The following is a 20,867-nucleotide window of genomic DNA, read 5'->3' on the forward strand; positions in this document are numbered from 1 at the left end:
ATTCAGGCGGATAGTAGACGTTCTGCTAACCCCCGGTTTGTCGTCGGGGATTTGGTCTGGTTGTCGTCCAGGAACTTGCGCCTTAAGGTCCCGTCCAGGAAGTTTGCTCCCCGATTTATTGGACCTTATAAGATCATTGAAGTCCTCAACCCTGTATCCTTCCGTCTGGAGCTCCCCCCATCCTTTCGCATACATGACGTCTTCCATGCCTCCCTCCTTAAACGCTGCTCCCCGTCCTGGTCCCCCTCGAGGATACCTCCTGTTCCCGTTCTCACCCCTGAGGGGGTGGAATTCGAGGTGGCCAAGATTATGGACAGTAGGATGGTCCAGGGCTCCCTCCAGTACCTGGTCCATTGGAGAGGATACGGGCTGGAGGAGAGGACTTGGGTACCTGCCCGTGATGTTCACGCTGGGGTATTGATCAGGAGGTTCCACCTCCTCTTCCCCACTAAACCGGGTCCCCTTAGTAAGGGTCCGGTGGCCCCTCATAAAAGGGGGAGTACTGTTAGGGATCTGCCAGGTACTTCATCTTGCTATACTCCTGGGATTAATCAATCCACACCTGAGGCCAGACCTGTTCGACTGACACCATCTCCCACCAACCAGGGTGGCAGGCTCAGGAGTGGAAGAGCCTATCGCGGCCTGGTCTGTCGGAGTTAGCTCCGCCCCCTGCCCTTTATTACCTGCCCTGTGCTCTCCCTCAGTGCTTGTAATTCTTTTGGATTCCTGGCCCCACTGCTGCTTGCTCCAGCCTGCTTCTGCCGTGCTTCTGCCTTGCTGCAGTTCTGCTTGACCTGCTTTGCTTTGCCCCTGGCTTGCTTCTGTCTCCGTGCCCGCTCGGGTGTACTCACTTCGTCCTGGTCCTGACTGTTCGTTCGCCGCCCCGTTTCCTCGTGGCGTTCCGTGGCTACTGCCCCTTCCCTTGCGTGTTCCCTGTTTGTCTTCCTGTGCACTTAGCCAGCGTAGGGACCGCCGCCCAGTTGTACCTCGTCGCCTAGGGTGGGTCGTTGCAAGTAGGCAGGGACAGGGCGGTGGGTAGATTAGGGCTCACTTTCCCTTCACCTCCTTCCTGCCATTACAGCTGCGTCCATAAAAGTCCAAACTATTACAATATACCATTATTTAACTCAGACGGTGAACGCCGTGAAAAATAAAGAATTTAAAACGGCAAATCCGCAGTTTTTTGGTCACCTTGGCTCTACCAAAAAATGTAATAAAAAGTGCTAAAAAAGTTGTATGTACCAAAAAATAGTACCAATAAAAACTACAGCTCGTCCCGCAAAAAAATAAGCCCTCACACCGCTCTATTGATGGAAAAATAAAAAAGTTATGGCTCTCGGAAAGCGGGGAGGGAAAAATGAAAAAGAAAAAGCAAAACATGGATCAGTCCGGAAAGGGTTAATTACTTTCTAATGAAAAAGCATTTATGACACATGTGGAGTATAGCCGTACACGGGAGAAATTGCTTTACACATATTGGGGTGCTTTTTCTCCTTTATCCTTCGTGAAATTGAAAAAATTCAACATTTTAGTGGAAATAATGTTGATATTAATTTTCACGGCCTAATTCTAATAAATTCTGCAAAAGATGTGTGGGGTCTAAATGCTCACTATACCCATAGATAGATTCCTTAAGTGGTGTAGTTTCTCAAATGGGGTTACTTTTGGGGGGCGTCTACTGTTTTGGTCCCTCGGGGGCTTTGCAAATTGGACATGACACACAAAAACCATTTCAGCTAAATTTGTGCTCCAAAAGCCAAGTAGCGCTCCTTGCCTTCTAAGCCCCGCTGTGGGTCCAAACAGCTCTTTATTACCACATATGGCGTATTTACGTAATCGGGAGAAATTGTTTTACAAATGTTGGTGTGCTTTTTCTCCTTTATTCCTTGTAAAAATTAAAAATGTCTACGTTTTTTCAGCAAAATAGTAGATTTTTACCTTTACAGACTAATTCCAATGAATTGAGCAAAACAACTGTTTGGTCAAAATGCTAAATTTACCCCTAAAAAAATTCCTTGAGGGGTGTAGCTTCCAAAATGGGGTCACTATTGGGGGGTTTCAACGGTTCTCATCCCTCCAGTGCATTGTAAACGCGACACGGCACTGAAAACTATTCCAGCAAAATCAGAAATCCAAAATCCAAATGCCGCTTTTTCCCTTCTGAGCCCTGCTGTGAGTCCAAACAGCAGTTTATTACCACATATGGGGTATTGCTATAATCGGAAGAAATTGCTTTACATATGTTGGGGTGCTTTTCTACTTTATTCCTTGTAAAAATTAAAAAATGTCTATGATTTTTTTTTTAAAAAAAGTAGATTTTCATCTTCACATACGAATTCAAATAAATTTAGCAAAAAAACTGTGGGTTCAAAATGCCAACTATACCTATAGATAAATTCCTTGAGGGGTGTAGTTTCCAAAATGGGGTCACTTTTGGGGTGTCTTTACTGTTTTGGTACCACAAGACCTATTTAAACCTAACATGGTGCCTAAAATATATTCTAAAAAAAAGAGGCCCCAAAATCCTCTAGGTGCTCCTTTGCTTCTGAGGCCTGTGTTTCAGTCCATTACCACACTAGGGCCACATGTGAGATATTTCTAAAAACTGCAGAATCTGGGCAATAAATATTGAGTTGCATTTTTTTGGTAAAATCTTCTGTGATACAGAAAAAATGTAGTACAAATGAATTTTCAAAAAAAGAAATTAAATTTGTAAATTTCACCTCTATTTTGCTTTAATTCCTGTGAAACGCCTAAAGGGTTAAAACACTTTCTGAATGCTGTTTTGAATACCATGAGGGGTGCAGTTTTCAAAATGGGGTGATTTATGGGGACTTTCTAATATATAAGGCCCTAAAAGCCACTTCAGAACTGAACTGGTCCCTGAAAAAATAGGCTTTTGAAATTTTCTTGAAAATATGAGAAATTGCTGCTAAAGTTCTAAGCCTTGTAACGTCCTATAAAATTAAAAGAATGTTCAAAAAACAATGCAGACATAAAGTAGACATATGTGAGATGTAAACTAGTAAGTATTTTGAGTGGTATTACTATCTATTTTACAAGTAGATACATTTAAATTTAGAAAAATGCAAATTTTTGCTAATTTTCTCTAAACCTTGGTGTTTTTTTACAAATAAATATTACATTTATCAACCAAATTTTTTCCCTAACATAAAGTACAATATGTCACAAGAAAACAATCTCAGAATCACTTGGATAGGTAAAAGCATTCCGGAGTTATTACCACATAAAGTGACACATGTCAGATTTAAAAAAATCGGCTTCGTCCTGAAGGCCAAAACAGGCTCAGTCCTGAAGGGGTTAATAGCCCTCGTGTAACGTTTCGGGACTTGAGAAAGGCTTGAGAGCAGGCTTGAGAAAGGCTCCTTTTATTGAGCCGAAACATTGCACGAGGGCTATTAAAAGCTACTTTTTTCACCTTGATTTGGAGTGCTGCCTATCTTTGGACACATATTGGAGAAGTTGGAACCGTGATCGGGTTCCCAGGGCGTGCACCCATCCATATTTTCAAGCTGGTGCTGCTGGATGGTGGACTAGATAGATAGATAGATAATAGATAGATAGATAGATAGATAGATAGATAGATAGATAGATAGATAGATAGATAGATAGATAGATAGATAGATAGATAGATAGATAGATAGATAGATAGATAGATAGATAGATAGATAGACAGACAGTTATATCTATCTAACTACTTTTAGTTGCTAAGACATGGGGAAAAAAAGACCTAGAAAAACAAATTTAAACAGATATGCAATCAGCTATTTGCTGCTGCATTCACAAGTACTTCTTTACTGAATCTTAAAACACACTGAAAGAGGCTCTGTCACCACATTATAAGTGGCCTATCTTCTACATAATCTGATCTGAGCTGTAATGTAGATAACAACAGTGATTTTTATTTTGAAAAACAATCATTTTTACCAAGTTATGAGCAATTTTAGATTTATGCTAATTACGTTCTTAATGCCCAACTGGACGTTTTTTTAAACTTTCGACCAAGTGTGCATTGTGAAGAGAAGTGTATGACGCTGACCAATCAGTGTCATACACTTCTCTCCATTCATGTCCATTTATACTCAGCACAGCATGATCTTGCGAGGTCATGCTGTGCTGTCACATACACCCACATTAACTTTACTGAAGTGTCTTGAGAGTGAATAGGCATCACCTCCAGCCAGGACGTGATGTCTATTCACACTTCCGACACTTCGGTAAAGTTTGTGTGAGACTTAATCGCTGCACAGCGTGATCTTGCGAGATCACGCTGTGAATGACAGCATGCTGACAGCAAACTTTACCAAAATGTCAGGAGTGTGAATAGACATTGCGTCCTGGCTGGAGGTGATGTCTATTCACTCTTAAGACACTTCAGTAAAGTTAATGTAGGTGTTTGTGACAGCACAGCAAGATCACGCTGTGCTGAGTACAAATGGACATCAATGGAGAGAAGTGTATGACGCTGATTGGTCAGCGTCATACACTTCTCTTCACCACGCCCACTTAGTCAAAAGTTAAAAACCGCCCAGTTGTCTATTAAGAAAGTAATTAGCATAAATTTAAAATTTCTCATAACTTGGTCAAAAATGATAGTTTTTCAAAATACAAACCACTGTTTTCTACATTACAGCACCGATCAGATTAGGTAGGAGATAGGGCATTTATAATCTGGTGACAGAGCCTCTTTAAGACACTTGAAATCAATGCACACTCCCACGCTTGCTCAGCTGCTTGTTTTAAAGGAACAGTGTCATCACAAATTATTTTTTTATATGTTAAAGATGTTAGTGCTTTATTAAAAACGTTTATATTTATTTGTGTGTTTGTGTTTAACTTTTTCTTATTTTTACACTTTTTCTTCCCTATGGGGGCTGCCATTTTTTGTTCCATTTCTGTATGTGTCGATTAACGACACATACAGACATGGAACAGTGTCATCACAAATTATTTTTTTATATGTTAAAGATGTTAGTGCTTTATTAAAAACGTTTATATTTATTTGTGTGTTTGTGTTTAACTTTTTCTTATTTTTACACTTTTTCTTCCCTATGGGGGCTGCCATTTTTTGTTCCATTTCTGTATGTGTCGATTAACGACACATACAGACATGGAATACGGCAGCCACAGTCCCATAGGGACTGCGAACGGCTCCCGTCCCATTCACTTGTGTGTACGGCGTCTGTGTGGGAACTGCGCATGCGCCGCTCCCACACAGTCCAATTTGAAATTGGCGCCGTCCGGCGCCATTTTCCTGTGGACCGGAAGTCGCGGCCGGACAGTAATATTACTACTTGCGGTCGCGGCTTCCGGACTTGTGCACTTGGACCAGCGGCAGCAGACGGAGCGGACGGGCCGGAGGGAGCCGCGGCGGCAGGAGCAGGTAAGAGATTTATATGTATGTTCGTGTTTGTGTACGTTTACTACTGTATGTAAACCTACTACACTGTGTGTTAGCTCAAAAAATGGCGACACACAGTGTAGGAGGTTACACCGTTCAAACCCCTCGTTTATCCCGGCACTAGCCAGGATAAAGGAGGGGGGATGCTGAGAGCTCACTAGAGCGAGGGCTTTTTACCCAATTTTGCAATGCTGCAATTTTGGGAATAGCTCCATCTAGTGACCAGAAATGGGTAATATTATAAATTAGAATTAATTTATAATATTTCCTGACTCGTGAAAAAAATAAAAAAAATTTGAACAATGTTTAATCACCCACACACTAAATGTTTAATTAAAAAAAAAACAACATGTTTTTCTGGCAACACATTCCCTTTAAATAGTTTTTTTTGCCACTTAGCTGCTCCTTCTAGTAATGTCTCTGGCTTTAAAACCCCCATTTGAATATTAAAGTGTTCTCCAGTGTTTTAATTATGTTATATTGAACCAAACATTGTAGGGAATTGCCTTAATTTATGCAGTCTGTTAGTCTCTGCCACCAGCTATTTATCTATGGTAATGGGCTGCCGTATAAGAATCCCTGCAGAGAGTATATTGAATTTTTTTATTTTTCTATTTTGCAATCATAGACCTTATTTTATATTTTCCTGGTAAACCCCTATAAGCTGCAATTTTCTGAGCTAAACTCTGAACTAATTGTATTTAGAGAATAATAAAAATATGGCTTTTAGAATGCGTTGATGAAAAAAAAAACACTGCAACCTTAAGGCCCAAACTGTTCTAGTTAAACTGAAAAACAAATTCTCATAGTTACAAGCCTATCAAGATAAAAAAAAAGTTATTGCACATTTAAAGATGAACTTCCATGACCCACAACTATTACTACTGCCTCCTGCTGGAGCGTACATAAAAAAAATATTTGGTTGGTCTCAAAGTGAACCATGTTCTGAAGGGCACATTGATAATCTCATACTCATAGCTGCATAGTTTGTTTCCATAAGTGGTGTGATTCATTGATGTCCCAAAGGCATTCTATTCTGTATTATATTTTTTTACAGACTATATAGATTCTAAATGCATAAGGCATGTAATAATAATAAGACAAGTTGTGCACTTGTAAATATACATTGAAAAATTTGCTGGAATAAAAAGCTGGAATGATTTCATTTCATTATTATTATTATTTTTTTATCTCTAGAATAATACAAAATGGATAACGAAAATGAAATATTAAAAAGTGAGGAAAATGAATTATGGGAGAACATTGAAACCAATAGGAATATGCTCAGCCGCTACATTAATCCTGCAAAGTTAACACCTTATTTACGGCAATGTAAGGTAATTGATGAGCAGGATGAGGAAGAAGTTCTCAACTCCATTCTGTTTATGTCAAGGACCACACGTTCAGGTAAGGTTTATTATCACGTGTACACAAGTGTAGATTTCTAACGTTTATCTGTTTTCTCTTAGTACTAACAGCAGCACAATAATGGGGTATTTCTACCCCTATGTACTAGTAGAACAAATGGAATTTTAAATTTAATCAAATTAAACACAAATTAATTAACTAGAGCCCCCTCCCTACAAAAGGACACCTAGCCCCTCCTACCTTTTGTTTATAATAAAGTAGAAGCCTTAATTAGGGAGAGAAGCTTGTGCTGCTGTGAGGACTAAGGGAAATCAGATTAACATTAGAAATCTACACTTCTCTTATGTCCTACCAGCAGCACAATAATGGAGATTTAGCAAGGAATAACCCCATAGTGAGGGCCCTCTTCTCTGGTGGAACTCAAAATTGACCACTCAATAGCCGTCTCCTCAGAGAACAAAAAATTCAGCCTATAAGGGTTTATAAATATTAAGTGAAAGCTGCACAGCAAATCTTATTCAGCTTGATCAGACTTTATTCAGCCCAAGAGGTGGACACTGCTCTAGTAGAGTGGGTTCTAGAAAAATTAGGTGGATCAGAGTTCTAACAATGTGACCCAGTCCACTGGCCTCTATACTCCATCTACCCAGGGTAGGTTTGGTGGATTTTAAGTATTTGTTTCTTTTAGGAAACAATTAATACATTCTCAACCTTCCTGATCTCTTACTCCATGCCTAAGAGATCTCAAGACAACAAGACAGATCTAGGAATGGAGACTATATTTCTCATGAGAGAAAGACTTGTGCCAGAACACTGGAAGGGAGCTGACCTGATTAAAGGTTACAAATGAGGAAACTTTGGCAGTGGAGTTTGGCAGTAGCCTTAGCAAGACCATGTCATGGAGGAATCTGATGTGCAGATCCACTGAAGACAAAGCTTGAAGCTCCTCTATTCTCTTGACAGATGTTATGGTCGGGGCAGACATACCACATGGGCAAACCGTGCAGCCACACAGGAGCCCAGTACATTGCATGCAGTGGCGTAGCTATAGGGGTCGCAGCGGTCGCAGTTAATACAAAGTTTGTATATGCCATGATGCCGGCACTTCCAGGTTACGGGCATGGTTTGTTTAGACGCCACAATCACATGGTACACTCAGTGTACCATGTGACCGTGACATCACGAGAGGGAGCGTTCCAGCCTCTGTGGAAGAGCCGATGTGGAAGAGCGTGGGAGACTGCAAGTGAGCTGCAGAGGGGGCTCGTAATGTATGTGTGTTGTATTGTATTGTACTGTCTGTTGTATTGTACTGTCTGTGTTTGCGGTGGAGAGAGGAGAGGGGGGCTTTAAATGACAGGCCCCACTCTCCTCTTTCCACCGCAAACAGAAACTGCACGACACAATACATTACAAACTGTGGGTCGCACTCCCCCTGGGGGGTCATGTGAAGACCTCCGGGGGGTCACGAACCACTCATCGAGGTCCTGCTTCCAACTGTATTTGAGTCCTCAGAACGCAGATCCAGTTGAATTTAATCCTGGAGCAAGGAGCTGCCGGCTCCTTCCTCCAGCATTCACTGCCGTGAGCTATTAGCGGCTCGGCGCAGACAGGCGCGAATTAGTGACGTCATCGCGCCTGTCTGCTACGAGTCACTCATAATACAGGGCAAAGGAGGAGAAGGATCTCCTCCTCCACCCGTCGTGGGAACGGGGATAGGTAAGTAACTTTATTATTTTTCTATTATGCACATATGGAGGAATTATACTGTATAAGGAGGGGGCTGATATGGTGGCAGCTATGAGGGGCATTACTGTATGGGAGGCTGATATGGTGGCAGCTATGAGGGACATTATACCATATGGGGGCATTATACTGTCGGGGGGGCTGATATGGTGGTAGCTATGGGGTATTATACTGTATGGGGCAGCTATGGAGGCATTATAGATTATGGGGGGCATTATAAAGTGTGGGGGCAGCTATGAGGGGCATTATACTGTATAGGACTGCTATGGGGGCATTATACTGTATGGGGCTGCTATGGGGCATTATACTGTATGGGGGAATTTATGAGGGGTATTATACTGTATGGGGTCTGCTATGGGGGGCATTATACTGTATTGGGGCATTATACTGTGTGGAGGGGTAGCTATGGGAGCATTATACTGTATAGGGACAGTTATGGGGAGCATTATACTGTATGGGGGCAGTTACAGGGAGCATTATACTGTATGGGGGTAGCTACAGGGAGCATTATACTGTATGGGGCAGCTATGGGGGGCATTATACTGTGTGGGGGCGGCTATGGGGGGAAGTATACTGGGGGGCTGTTGGGCAAGGCGGCTGGCCATAGGTGCGGCAGGGGTCTTGTGGTGTTGGGGAGGGGTAGGGGGGGCCAAGCTGAATTCTTGCACCAGCGCCCATGAGCTTTTAGCTACGCCCCTGATTGCATGTAAAGGACTGAGACAGTAGCTCACAGTTACTGGTGTATTGTTACATGGTTACATAGTACGGTTGGAAAAAAAGACACATTTCCATCAAGTTCAACCAAGCGATGGGAAAAAAGGGAAGGAATGAAATAACAATTTTATACATTGACATAGGAGCTGATATTTTTTCTCTTTAGGAAATGATCTATGACTTTTTTAAAAGCCATTGTCACACCTGTTGGATATGTGGACCCACTAGGCCGCTCCGCCGTAGTGGAGAAGCAGCTGGCCAAACAACAGTCAATAACAGGCTCTTGGATAAGAGTACCTGGCGAGATGATACTCGAAGTAGCAGACACGTGGCACAGATGATGGTTGATGTGGCAGACGAAACCAGACGTGGCAGATGACACCAGACGTAGCAGATGAGGCACACATGACTCCAACAACAGGCTTAGACTCAGGAACAAACACAGCAACAGGAAAGAGGATATAGGAAGCAGGATACGGGAATACTGGGTGCAGGATACAACTAAGGGACCATTTGCATAGACAAACACAGGAACACAAACAATGCTCAGGCAAGGAGAGGAAGGGCAGAGCCCTTTTTAAAGTCCAGGGTGTTACTGGGTTGATTGGCAAACTTTAGACAGGTGCTTGCACTGGCCCTTTAAGGTTGGGAGTGAGCGCGCGCGCAACCTACAGGACACAGGAGAGCACTCCAGCTCTGTGTGTCGATGTCTCTGAGGAGGGAGACGCCGACATGAAGATACAGTCCTGCAGTCGCAGCTGCAGGTAAGTGGGCATAACAGCCCACTACTGTTGCTGCTGTGACCAGCTTCTGTGTTAGGCTATTTCAGAGATTTACTGTTCTCACAGTAAAGAGGGCTTGTCGTCTCTGGAGATTTAACCTTTTTTTCTTCAGAAAAGGGAGTGCCCCCTTGTCTTTTAAGGGGGTTTTACATGGAACAGGTTTTCCCTATATTTCTTGTATGGGCCATTAATGTATTTATATAAGTTAATCATGTCCCCCTTAGTAGTCTCTTTTCAAGGCTAAATAGGTTTAACCCCTTTGCGCTCAGCGACGTACTATTCCGTCGTGCTAAGTGCATCGTTCGCGCACAGTGTCAGAATAGTACGCCGCGGGAGGAACAGCCGTCTTCCCGACACATACAGGAGCTGTGACAGCTGCTGTCTCGCACAGCAGTTGCCGCAGCTCCTTCAGCGGGGACCGATCGCAGTGTCCCCGCTGATTAACCCCTTGGAAGCCGCGTTCAATAGCGATCTTGGCTTTTTAGGGGTTAAGCTACCATCGTCGGCCCGCTACACGATAGCGGCCGGCGATGGTGGCTATGGCAACCGGACGCCTAACAATTGCGTCTGGCTATGCCATCTACGGAAGCCTAGTGGGTTCTGGTCAGGACTCACTATGCTTGCTGTCAGTGAGCAGCTGACAGCTCTAATACACTGCACTACGCATGTAGTGCAGTGTATTAGAATTGCGATCAGGACCTCTTGCCCTCGAGTACACTGGTGGGACAAAGTAATAAAGTTAAAAAAAGTTAAAAAAGGTTGTGTAAAAATAAGAAAATAAAAGTTTTAAAAATAACAAAAGTAAAAATCCCCCTTTTTCCCTTATCAGTCCTTTATTATTAATAAAAATAAACTATACATAATTGGTATCTCCACATCCGTAACAGCCTGAACTACAAAAGTATTTCATTATTTATCTCACTCGGTGAACGCCGTAAAAGAAAATAATAATAAACAATACCAGAATCACAATTTTTTCATCACTTTACTTCCCAAAAAATGGAATAAAAAGAGATCAAAAAGTTGCATGTACCTAAAAATGGTACTTATCGAAACTGCAGTTCGTTACGCAAAAAAACAAGTCCTCACACGGCTTTCTTGATGGGAAAAAAAAACGTTATGGCTCCTAAAATATGGCAACACAAGAAGTAGATGATTTTTAATAAAAAGTATTTAAAGAGGCTCTGTCACCAGATTTTGCAACCCCTATCTGCTATTGCAGCAGATAGGCGCCGCAATGTAGATTACAGTAACGTTTTTATTTTTTAAAAACGAGCATTTTTGGCCAAGTTATGACCATTTTCGTATTTATGCAAATGAGGCTTGCAAAAGTACAACTGGGCGTGTTGAAAAGTAAAAGTACAACTGGGCGTGTATTATGTGCGTACATCGGGGCGTGTTTACTACTTTTACTAGCTGGGCGTTGTGTATAGAAGTATCATCCACTTCTCTTCACAACGCCCAGCTTCTGGCAGTGCAGCACTGTGACGTCACTCACAGGTCCTGCATCGTGTCGGCACCAGAGGCTACAGATGATTCTGCAGCAGCATCGGCGTTTGCAGGTAAGTCGATGTAGCTACTTACCTGCAAATGCTGATGCTGCTGCAGTTGTACTTTTACTTTTCAACACGCCCAGTTGTACTTTTGCAAGCCTCATTTGCATAAATACGAAAATGGTCATAACTTGGCCAAAAATGCTCGTTTTTTAAAAATAAAAACGTTACTATAATCTACATTGTAGCGCCGATCTGCTGCAATAGCAGATAGGGGCTGCAAAATCTGGTGACAGAGCCTCTTTAATTGTGCAAACGCCATAAGACATAAAAAAAACTATAAACATCTGGTATCGCCATAATCGTATCACCACGCAGAATAAAGTGAATATGTCATTTATAGCGCACGGTGAACGCTGTAAAAAAAAATAGAATAAAGAACAATAGTAGAATTGCTGTTTTTTAGTCACCACGCCTCTTAAAAATAGAACTAAAATTCGCATTCACCCCATGAAAACTACAATGAATTCCTCTAGGTGGTCCTTTGCTTCGGAGGCTGGTGCTTCAGTCCATTAACATACTAGGGCCACATGTGGGATATTTCTCAAAACTGGAGAATCTGGGCAATAAGTATTGAGTTGCGTTTCTCGGGTAAAACCTTCTGTTTTACAGAAAAAAATGTAATAAAAAGTATTTTCTGACAAAAAAATGAATTATGTAAATTTCACCTCTACTTTGCTTTAAATTCCTGTGAAACACCTAAAGGGTTAATAAACTTTCTAAATGCTGTTTTTAATACTTTGAGGGGCCTAGTTTCTAAAATGGGGTGTTTGATAGGGGTTTCTAATATATAAGCCCGTCAAAGCCACTTCAGAACTGAACTGGAACCTATAAAAAAAAAAAAGAGGCTTTTTCTTATACCACCCCCAATGTACCGTATAGCTGTTTCCAGGATGCGTTATGAGGCAATACTTTGCTTCTTACATTATACTGATAATGAGCAGTGCCCACCCCGAGGTGACCCGAATTTTAACCGTTTGTATAAACGGAGACCCCTATTAGACCATTTCAGTGCCCGGTTTTCCAAAGCATACACCCCCGAGAATTGTATTTTTATTGATGAGTTCTTGGTACATTTTAGGGAGGCTTCAATTCCGCCAGTACCTTCTGAGTAAGAGGGCAAGGTATGGTGTGAAGATGTATAAGCTGTGCGAGAGTGCATCAGGGTATACTTACAAGTTTAGGATATATGAAGGGAAGGACACCAGTATTCAGCGGAATTAACGCAAAAATTGTGTGGGATTTGGTGCACCCACTGCTGGACCAGGATTACCATCTCTACCTGGATAATTTTTATACCAGCGCCCCACTCTTCAAGTGCCTCGCTTCCAGAAGTACTGCGGCATACAGCACTGCTACAAGAAATCTGACAGGCCTCCCTAAGGCACTGCTTGGGCAAACAAGAAGGGGTAAGAGCAGGGCACATTCTAGCAGCAACATATTGTGTGTCAAGGACAAGAGAGATGTCCTTGTATTGATAATAATACATGGCCACACCAGTACCCATGTACCTGTACGAGGTACCAGTACAGAGACTCCCAAACCAGACTGCATCCTGGACTACAATAGGTACATGGGAGGGGTGGACTTGTCAGAACAAGTCCTGAAGCCCTACAGAGCCATGCGGTGTGGTATAAGAAGCTGGCTGTGCACATCATACAGATGGCATTGTACAATGCGTACGTTTTACATCGATGTACAGGCCAGACGGGAACTTTCCTGTAATTTCAAGAGGTGGTTATCAAGAACATAATCTTTAGGGACCAAGAAGGGGGAGACCCAGTACTTCTGGAACCGAGACCACATGCATCGTACCAGGGCAACACTTTCCAGGAGAAGTTCCCCAAACTGGCAAGAAGGGAAAAAGTCAAAAGAGGTGCAAAGTCTGCTATAAGAGGGGGATAAGGTAAGACACAATCTATCAATGTGACACGTGTCCTGAAAAACCAGGGCTCTGTATAAAAGTATTTAAAAATGTATCATACATCCCTTGATTTTCAATCTACCCCAGTTTTACTTACCCTGATGCACTCTGTACAGCTTATCCCCCTCATCTTTCCCCTCTGGGCCCTGCTGTGTGCCCAGGCAGCTGTTAACAGCTACATTGAGGGTATTGACGTACCCGGGAGAACCCACATTACAATTTATGGGGTGTATGTCTCCGGTGGCGCATGCTGGGCACAATATATCGGACACTGAAATGGCATATATGTATAGAAAATTGCACTCTGCAATCTCACTCTGCACCATCTGCTGCACATTATCTTTTACACAATACCTGTGGGGTCTAAATGCTCACTACACCTAGATGAATGCCTTAATGGGTATAGTTTTTAAAATGGGGTCACTTCTCAGGGGTTTCAACTGTACTGGTACCTCAGGGGCTTCTGCATACATGACTTAGCACCAGAAAATCCCCAGTAGGCCAAATGGTGGTCCTTTCCTTCTGAGCCCTCCCATGGGCCCAAACAGCAGTTTACTAGGAGACCCTAGCAATTGGCAGGTATATGTTGAATATAGAAAGAACAAGATGTGCCTAGAGCACATCGAAACCAATTTCCCAATTGCTAAACAGTGTAGTTAAAATATAACTTTTATTATTTTGCTATTAAAGATGTCCATGGGGACATAACACTCAGCACTCACCACAAATGGGGTATTGCCGCACTCAGAATAAATTAGGCAACAAAATTGGGTATTTTATTCCTTGTGAAAATAAGAAATTAGAGCCAAAACTACATCTTATTGGAAAAAAATTACATTTTTTTTTAATTCACAGCCCAATTCAAATACGTGCTGTGAAAAAACTGTGGGGTCTAAATTTCCACAACACCCATAAATAAATTCCTTGAGGGGTGTAGTTTCAAAAATGGGGTCACTTCTGGTGGGTTTCCATTGCTTTGATACCTCTGGGGCTCTGCAAATGCGACATGGCACCCGAAAACTAATCCAGTAAAATCTGGACTCCAAAGAACACATAGCGTCCCTTCCCTTCTGAGCCCTCCCATGGGCCCAAACGGCAGTTTATCACCACAAATGGGGTATTGCCGCACACAGGACAAATTGGGCAACAAAATGGGGCATTTTGTTTCCTGTGAAAATAAGAAATTTTGATAAAGAATGACATCTTATTGGAAACAATGTAATTTTTTAAATTTCACAGCCCAATTCAAATACGCGCTGTGAAAAAACTGTGGGGTCAAAATGGTAACAACAACCATAAATGAATTCCTTGAGGGGTGCAGTTTCCAAAATGGGGGTCACTTTTGGGGATTCCTACTTTTTTGGCACATCAACACCTCTTCAAACCTGGCATGCTGCCTAAAATACTGTATATTCTAATAAAAAAAGAGGCCCCAAAATGCACTAGGTGCTTCTTTGCTTCTGGGGATTGTGTTTTAGTCCACGAGCACACTAGAGCTACATATGGGACATTTCTAAAAACTGAAGAATTTGGACAATACATATTTAGGAGTGTTTCTCTGGTAAAACCTTCTGTGTTACAGAAAGAAAATAGAATAAAATTGAAATTCAGCAAGAAAAATTTAATTTGCAAATTTCACCTCCACTTTGCTTTAATTCCTGTGAAATGCCTAAAGGGTTTCAAAAACTTTCTAAATGCTGTTTAGAATACTTTGAGGGGTCTAGTTTTTAAAATGGGGTCTTTTTTGGGGGTTTCTAAAAAAATAGGCCCCTCAAAGCCACTTCAGAACTGAACAGGTACCTTAAAAAAAGGCTTTTGAAATTTTCTTAAAAATGTGAGAAATTGCTGTTTATGTTCTAAGCTTTGTAACGTCCAAGAATAATAAAAGAATGTTCAAAAAACAATGCCAATTGGACTTTTTTTTTTCTAAATTTTCTCAAAATTTTGCAATTTTTCACAAATAAACACTGAATATATCGACCAAATTTTAACACTAACATAAAGCCCAATGTCTCACGAGAAAAGAATCTCGGAATCGCTTGGATAGGTTTAAGCATTCTGACGTTATTACCACATAAAGTGAAATATGTCAGATTTGAAAAATGGGCTCTGAGCCTTAAGGCCCAAACTAGGCTGCGTCCTTAAGGGGTTAATTATTTTAATCTTTCCTCCTAACTTAGATTCTCCATGCCCCTTTTTAGTTTTGTTGCTCTTCATTGTATTTTTTTCAAACTCTAGGGCATCTTTTTTATAACCTGGAGCCCTGAACTTAACTGCATATTAGAGATGATGCCGCACTAATGCTTTGTAAAGTGGTAATATTATATCCCTGTCCCGCGAGTCCATGCTCCATTCTCTAAATACACAACAATATCTTGCTGGCCATAGAAGCAGCTGATTGACATTGCATACTGTTATTTAGTCTATGATCTACAAGTACACCCAAATCCTTTTCAACATGTAACTCCCAGTTTAGCTCCCTCTAGGACATATGATGCATGCAGGTTGTTGATACCCAGATTCATAACTTTACATTTATCTACATTAAACCTCTTTTGCCAAGTGGATGCCCAAACACTCAGTGTATCCAAATTGGCTTGTAATTTATGAACATCTTTCATCTACCACTGAGCTATACTACATAGCTTGGTGTCATCTGCAAAAATATAAACAGTGCTATTAATCCCATTCTCTATATCATTAATAAATAAGTTGAATAACTGTGGTCTCAGCACTTGGGTACACCACTTATAACCGGTGACCATTCAGAGTAGGAATCATTGACCACAACTCTCTAGAGAGGGTCCTTGAGCCAGTTTTCAATCCAATTACAAACTGCTCCATCACGGACATTTTATATCCGAATAGATGACCATCTGCCCTTGCTCAGACCGGAATCCGGACAAATCCATGTCACCTTCACTATAGGACCAATGCGGGTGTGACTAACCCATAATACCATGACATTGGATGGATAATAAGCGACATGGATCAAAAACTGAATATATGGTCGCATGCATCTTCTGCTGAAATGCAGGAATGATGGATGAGTATACAGTTTAATCACATTATATGCTTTTGTACTATGTGTACTGTAACCTTTGATCAAATGGGACATTTACTAAGAACATAGATCGTCCTGGCGAACTAGTCCAAATCTAGCATATGGTCTTTCGCTATTTAAATATGCACTGAATTTGAATTAGCATGCACCACATTGCCTTCAAGTATAGCCTTTTCTTGATGCATTAGATTTATTTGTATCTAGTGTAATTGCACAAATTACAACTCTGTTTGTATGCTGATTTATGCTTTATTGTATTTATACATGTGCACTACTATAGGTATTTGGTCCCGTTTAGTGGTCTGTACTCTGATGACTACTATGTCATTTGCTGTATGCATTTTCTATTGTACTGACATTCAGGGCCGGCTCCAGGTTTATGTGGGCTCTTGGGTGATACAGACTTAGAAGGCCTCTTTGAACGGCAGTAAAATGGCAGAAAACTACACTTTGTGCCCCCATATAGATGTTAGGCCCTGTTTATGCCCCCATATAGGAGTTAGGCCCCCATTATGTACCCCCATAAATTTAGTGCTCTCTGTAGATAGTGCCATACAGCCCCCCTCCCAGGTAGAGCCACACAGTCCCCCTCCAAGGAAGTGCCACAAAGCCCCCTCCTCTCAGGTAGTGCCACATAGCCCCCCAGGTAGTGCCACACAGCGCCCCACCCTGGTAGTGCCACACAGCCCCCCTCCCTGGTAGTGCCACACAGCCATACCCATGGTAGTGCCAGGCAGCCCCCCTCTCTGGTAGTGCCACACAGCCACCATCCCTGGTAGTGCCACACAGCCACCATCCCTGTAGATAGCGTGTTTGGAGTTCCCTCTAGGAGTGGAATCCCCAACCATATATATATAGGAAGAGGGAAAAGGCTGGCACTGCTGAACCAGCATCAATTGGAACAGGAGTATGTCAGATGGCTTGTTTCCTTAATGGATGTTTGCAGACAGGTTGCCCCGGAGTTGCTCATCGAATGGTATAGCACAACCAACTTGATATAAATATAGAGAAATTATCGAGGCACTCACCAGACATGCAACACAGTTACTTTATTGGAAAGATCTCGGTCAGGATGTGGAATTGCCAAACCAACCATATATGGACAGTGTTGTCAGGGGCAACCCCAGAGGTATAGACCCGGGCAGAGCACTACTAGCACTCTGCCTGGGACTAGGGGCGTAGCTAAAGGCTCATGGGCCCTAGTGCAAGAATTCATCTTGGGTACCCCTACCCCTCCCCAACACCATCAGACCCCAGTGCACGCCTATGCCCAGCAACCTTGCCCAACAGAGCCCATGAATGCCCCCACAGTATAATGCCCCCATAGCTGCCCCCACAGTATAATGCCTCCACACAGTATAATGCCCTCCATAGCTGCACCCCACACAGTATAATGCCACCCCACAGCTGCTCCCACACAGTATAATGCTGCCCATACCTGCTCCCACACACAGTATAATGCCCCCCATAGCTGACCACCATCGTATAATGCCCCCATAGCTGCCCCCGCCTGTCTAATGCTCCCTTTGCTGCCCCGCCACAGTCTAATGCCCCCATAGCTGCCCCCACAGTATAATGCCCCTATAGCTGCCCCCAAAGTATATTGCCACCCATAGCTGCCCCATACAGTATAATGCCCCCCATAGCTTCCCCACACACTATAATGCCCCATACAATATAATGCCCCCCATAGCAGCCCCATACGGTATAATGCCCCATACAGTATAATGCTCCATATAGCTGCCCATACAGCATAATGCCCCCTATACAGTATAATACCCTCCATAGCTGCCACATACAGTACAATGCCCCCATAGCTGCCTCATACAGTATAATACCCCCATACAGTATAATGCCCTCCATAGCTGCCATATACGGTATAATGCCCCACGCACTATAATGCCCCCCATAGCTGCCCCATACAGTATAATGGCCCACAAATAGTATAATGCCCTCCATAGCTGTCACATACAGTATAATTCCCCCATAGCTGCCCCATACAGTATAATGCCCCCATACTGTATAATGCCCCCATACAGTATAATGCCTCCATTAGCTGTCCCATACAGTTTAATGCCCCCCATACAGTATAATGCCCCCTCAACATGCTCCATACAGTATAATGCCCTACATAGCTGTCACATAAAGTATAACGCCCCCCATACAGTATAATGCCACCTCAGCAGCTACCATATGAGCCCCCCTTCCATACCCAGTATAATGCCCCCATATGTATGTACCAAATAGAAAAATAATAACATAATTACCTACCTATCCCCATTCCCATGATGGGTGGAGGAGATCTTTCTCCTCCTCTGCACTGTGCTGTGAGTGACTCGGCGCAGACAGGCGTGATTACGTCACTACACTACAGGCTCAGAGGCCAGGGCGCATCTGCGACCGTTGCGTCCCCTATAGCTACGCCACTGCCTGGGGCACGGCTCTGCTCCTGACAACACTGTCCATATGTGGACAGTGATGTCAGGGACTTCCCCAAAGATGGAGTACTGGAGCTGAGCCGCTAGCACTGTGCCTGGGACTTCTTCTCTTCTCTTTACATCACTGTCCATATATGGACAGTAATGCCGTGACGACGACAGCGTCAGCACCTGGTGGCCGAGTGGGCCCACCAAAGTGTAGTGGGCCATGGCACTTGCCGGGTGTTGACGCCGGCCCTGCTGACATTAGTCCTCCACCAGGCCGGGTGTGTGATGCTTTTTCTGCTATACAGGATTACCCTTGATGCAGTTATTCAATTTTAATGTATTTTTGAATGAATAAAGAACTTTTATAAAGCAACGAGTCGCGTTCTCTCTATGTATACAAGATAAGCTCTTGTTCCTTTTCTATAAATAAATATTCTGGTGGCACCGCACTAATTGTACTGTACTCGGGTTGGCTTTAGGAGATCTTTAGTTTCTCTTTTTGCAATTACAAACTACACTTTCTAAACATATAGACTTTAATTTACCCATTAGGCGTCTATGAGGGACATTATCAAATGCCTTTGCAAAGTCCAAAAACAATATATCCACAGTGGCCCCTCTGTCTAGGCTTCTACTCACATCTTCATAGAAACACATCAGGTTGATTTGACAACTTCTGTCCTTAGTAAAACCATGCTGGCTGTCACGTATAATACCATTTTTGTCACATACTCCTGTATATAATCCTTCAATAGCCCCTCAAACATTTTTCCGACAATGGATGTTAAACTTACTTTTCTATAATTACCCGGGGAAGACCTAGAGCCCTTTTTGAAGATAAGCAACCCATTTGCTCTGCACCAGTCCCTTGGCACTATACCAGTCACTACAGAATCTCTAAATATTATGAAGATGGGGACGGAAATAACTGGACTAAGTTCTTTAACCCCTTCCCAACATTTGTCTTAAAGAGGCTCTGTCACCAGATTTTGCAACCCCTATCTGCTATTGCAGCAGATAGGCGCTGCAATGTAGATTACAGTAACGTTTTTATTTTTTAAAATTGAGCATTTTTGGCCAAGTTATGACCATTTTTGTATTTATGCAAATGAGGCTTGCAAAAGTCCAAGTGGGCGTGTTTAAAGTAAAAGCCAAACTGGGCATGTATTATGTGCGTACATCGGGGCGTTTTTACTACTTTTTACTAGCTGGGCGTTCTGACGAGAAGTATCATCCACTTCTCTTCAGAACGCCCAGCTTCTGGCAGTGCAGACACAGGGTGTTCTCGAGAGATCACGCTGTGACGTCACTCACAGGTCCTGCATCGTGTCGGACGAGCGAGGACACATCGGCACCAGAGGCTACAGTTGATTCTGCAGCAGCATCAGCGTTTGCAGGTAAGTCGATGTAGCTACTTACCTGCAAACGCTGATGCTGCTGCAGAATCAACTGTAGCCTCTGGTGCCGACACGATGCAGGACCTGGGGCAGGAAGTGCGTGACGTCACAGATCTGCACTGCCAGAAGCTGGGCGTTCTGAAGAGAAGTGGATGATACTTCTCGTCAGAACGCCCAGCTAGTAAAAGTAGTAAAAACGCCCCGATGTACGCACATAATACACGGCCAATTGGACTTGTACTTTAAACACGCCCACTTGGACTTTTGCAAGCCTCATTTGCATAAATACAAAAATGGTCATAACTTGGCCAAAAATGCTCGTTTAAAAAAAATAAAAACGTTACTGTAATCTACATTGCAGCGCCTATCTGCTGCAATAGCAGATAGGGGTTGCAAAATCTGGTGACAGAGCCTCTTTAAGTATACGTCATGGAAAGCCAGTGCTTCCCGCAAAATGTCGTATACTTACGACAA

The 20,867-nt window shown here is 42.8% G+C and overlaps 1 protein-coding gene across 1 annotated transcript in view; it reads left to right on the forward strand.

Moving 5' to 3' along the window:
* Positions 1-20,867, forward strand: part of CARD11 (caspase recruitment domain family member 11) — a 687,245-nt gene that overhangs the window by 36,104 nt on the left and 630,274 nt on the right. Inside the window, exon 2 of the mRNA XM_075830023.1 lies at positions 6,620-6,829. Coding sequence (XP_075686138.1) covers positions 6,631-6,829 — 199 coding nt within the window. The 5' untranslated portion in view covers positions 6,620-6,630. The remainder of the gene's footprint in view (positions 1-6,619; positions 6,830-20,867) is intronic.

The sequence above is a fragment of the Rhinoderma darwinii genome, chromosome 6 (assembly GCF_050947455.1).
Source record: "Rhinoderma darwinii isolate aRhiDar2 chromosome 6, aRhiDar2.hap1, whole genome shotgun sequence".
Lineage (NCBI taxonomy): Eukaryota > Metazoa > Chordata > Amphibia > Anura > Rhinodermatidae > Rhinoderma > Rhinoderma darwinii.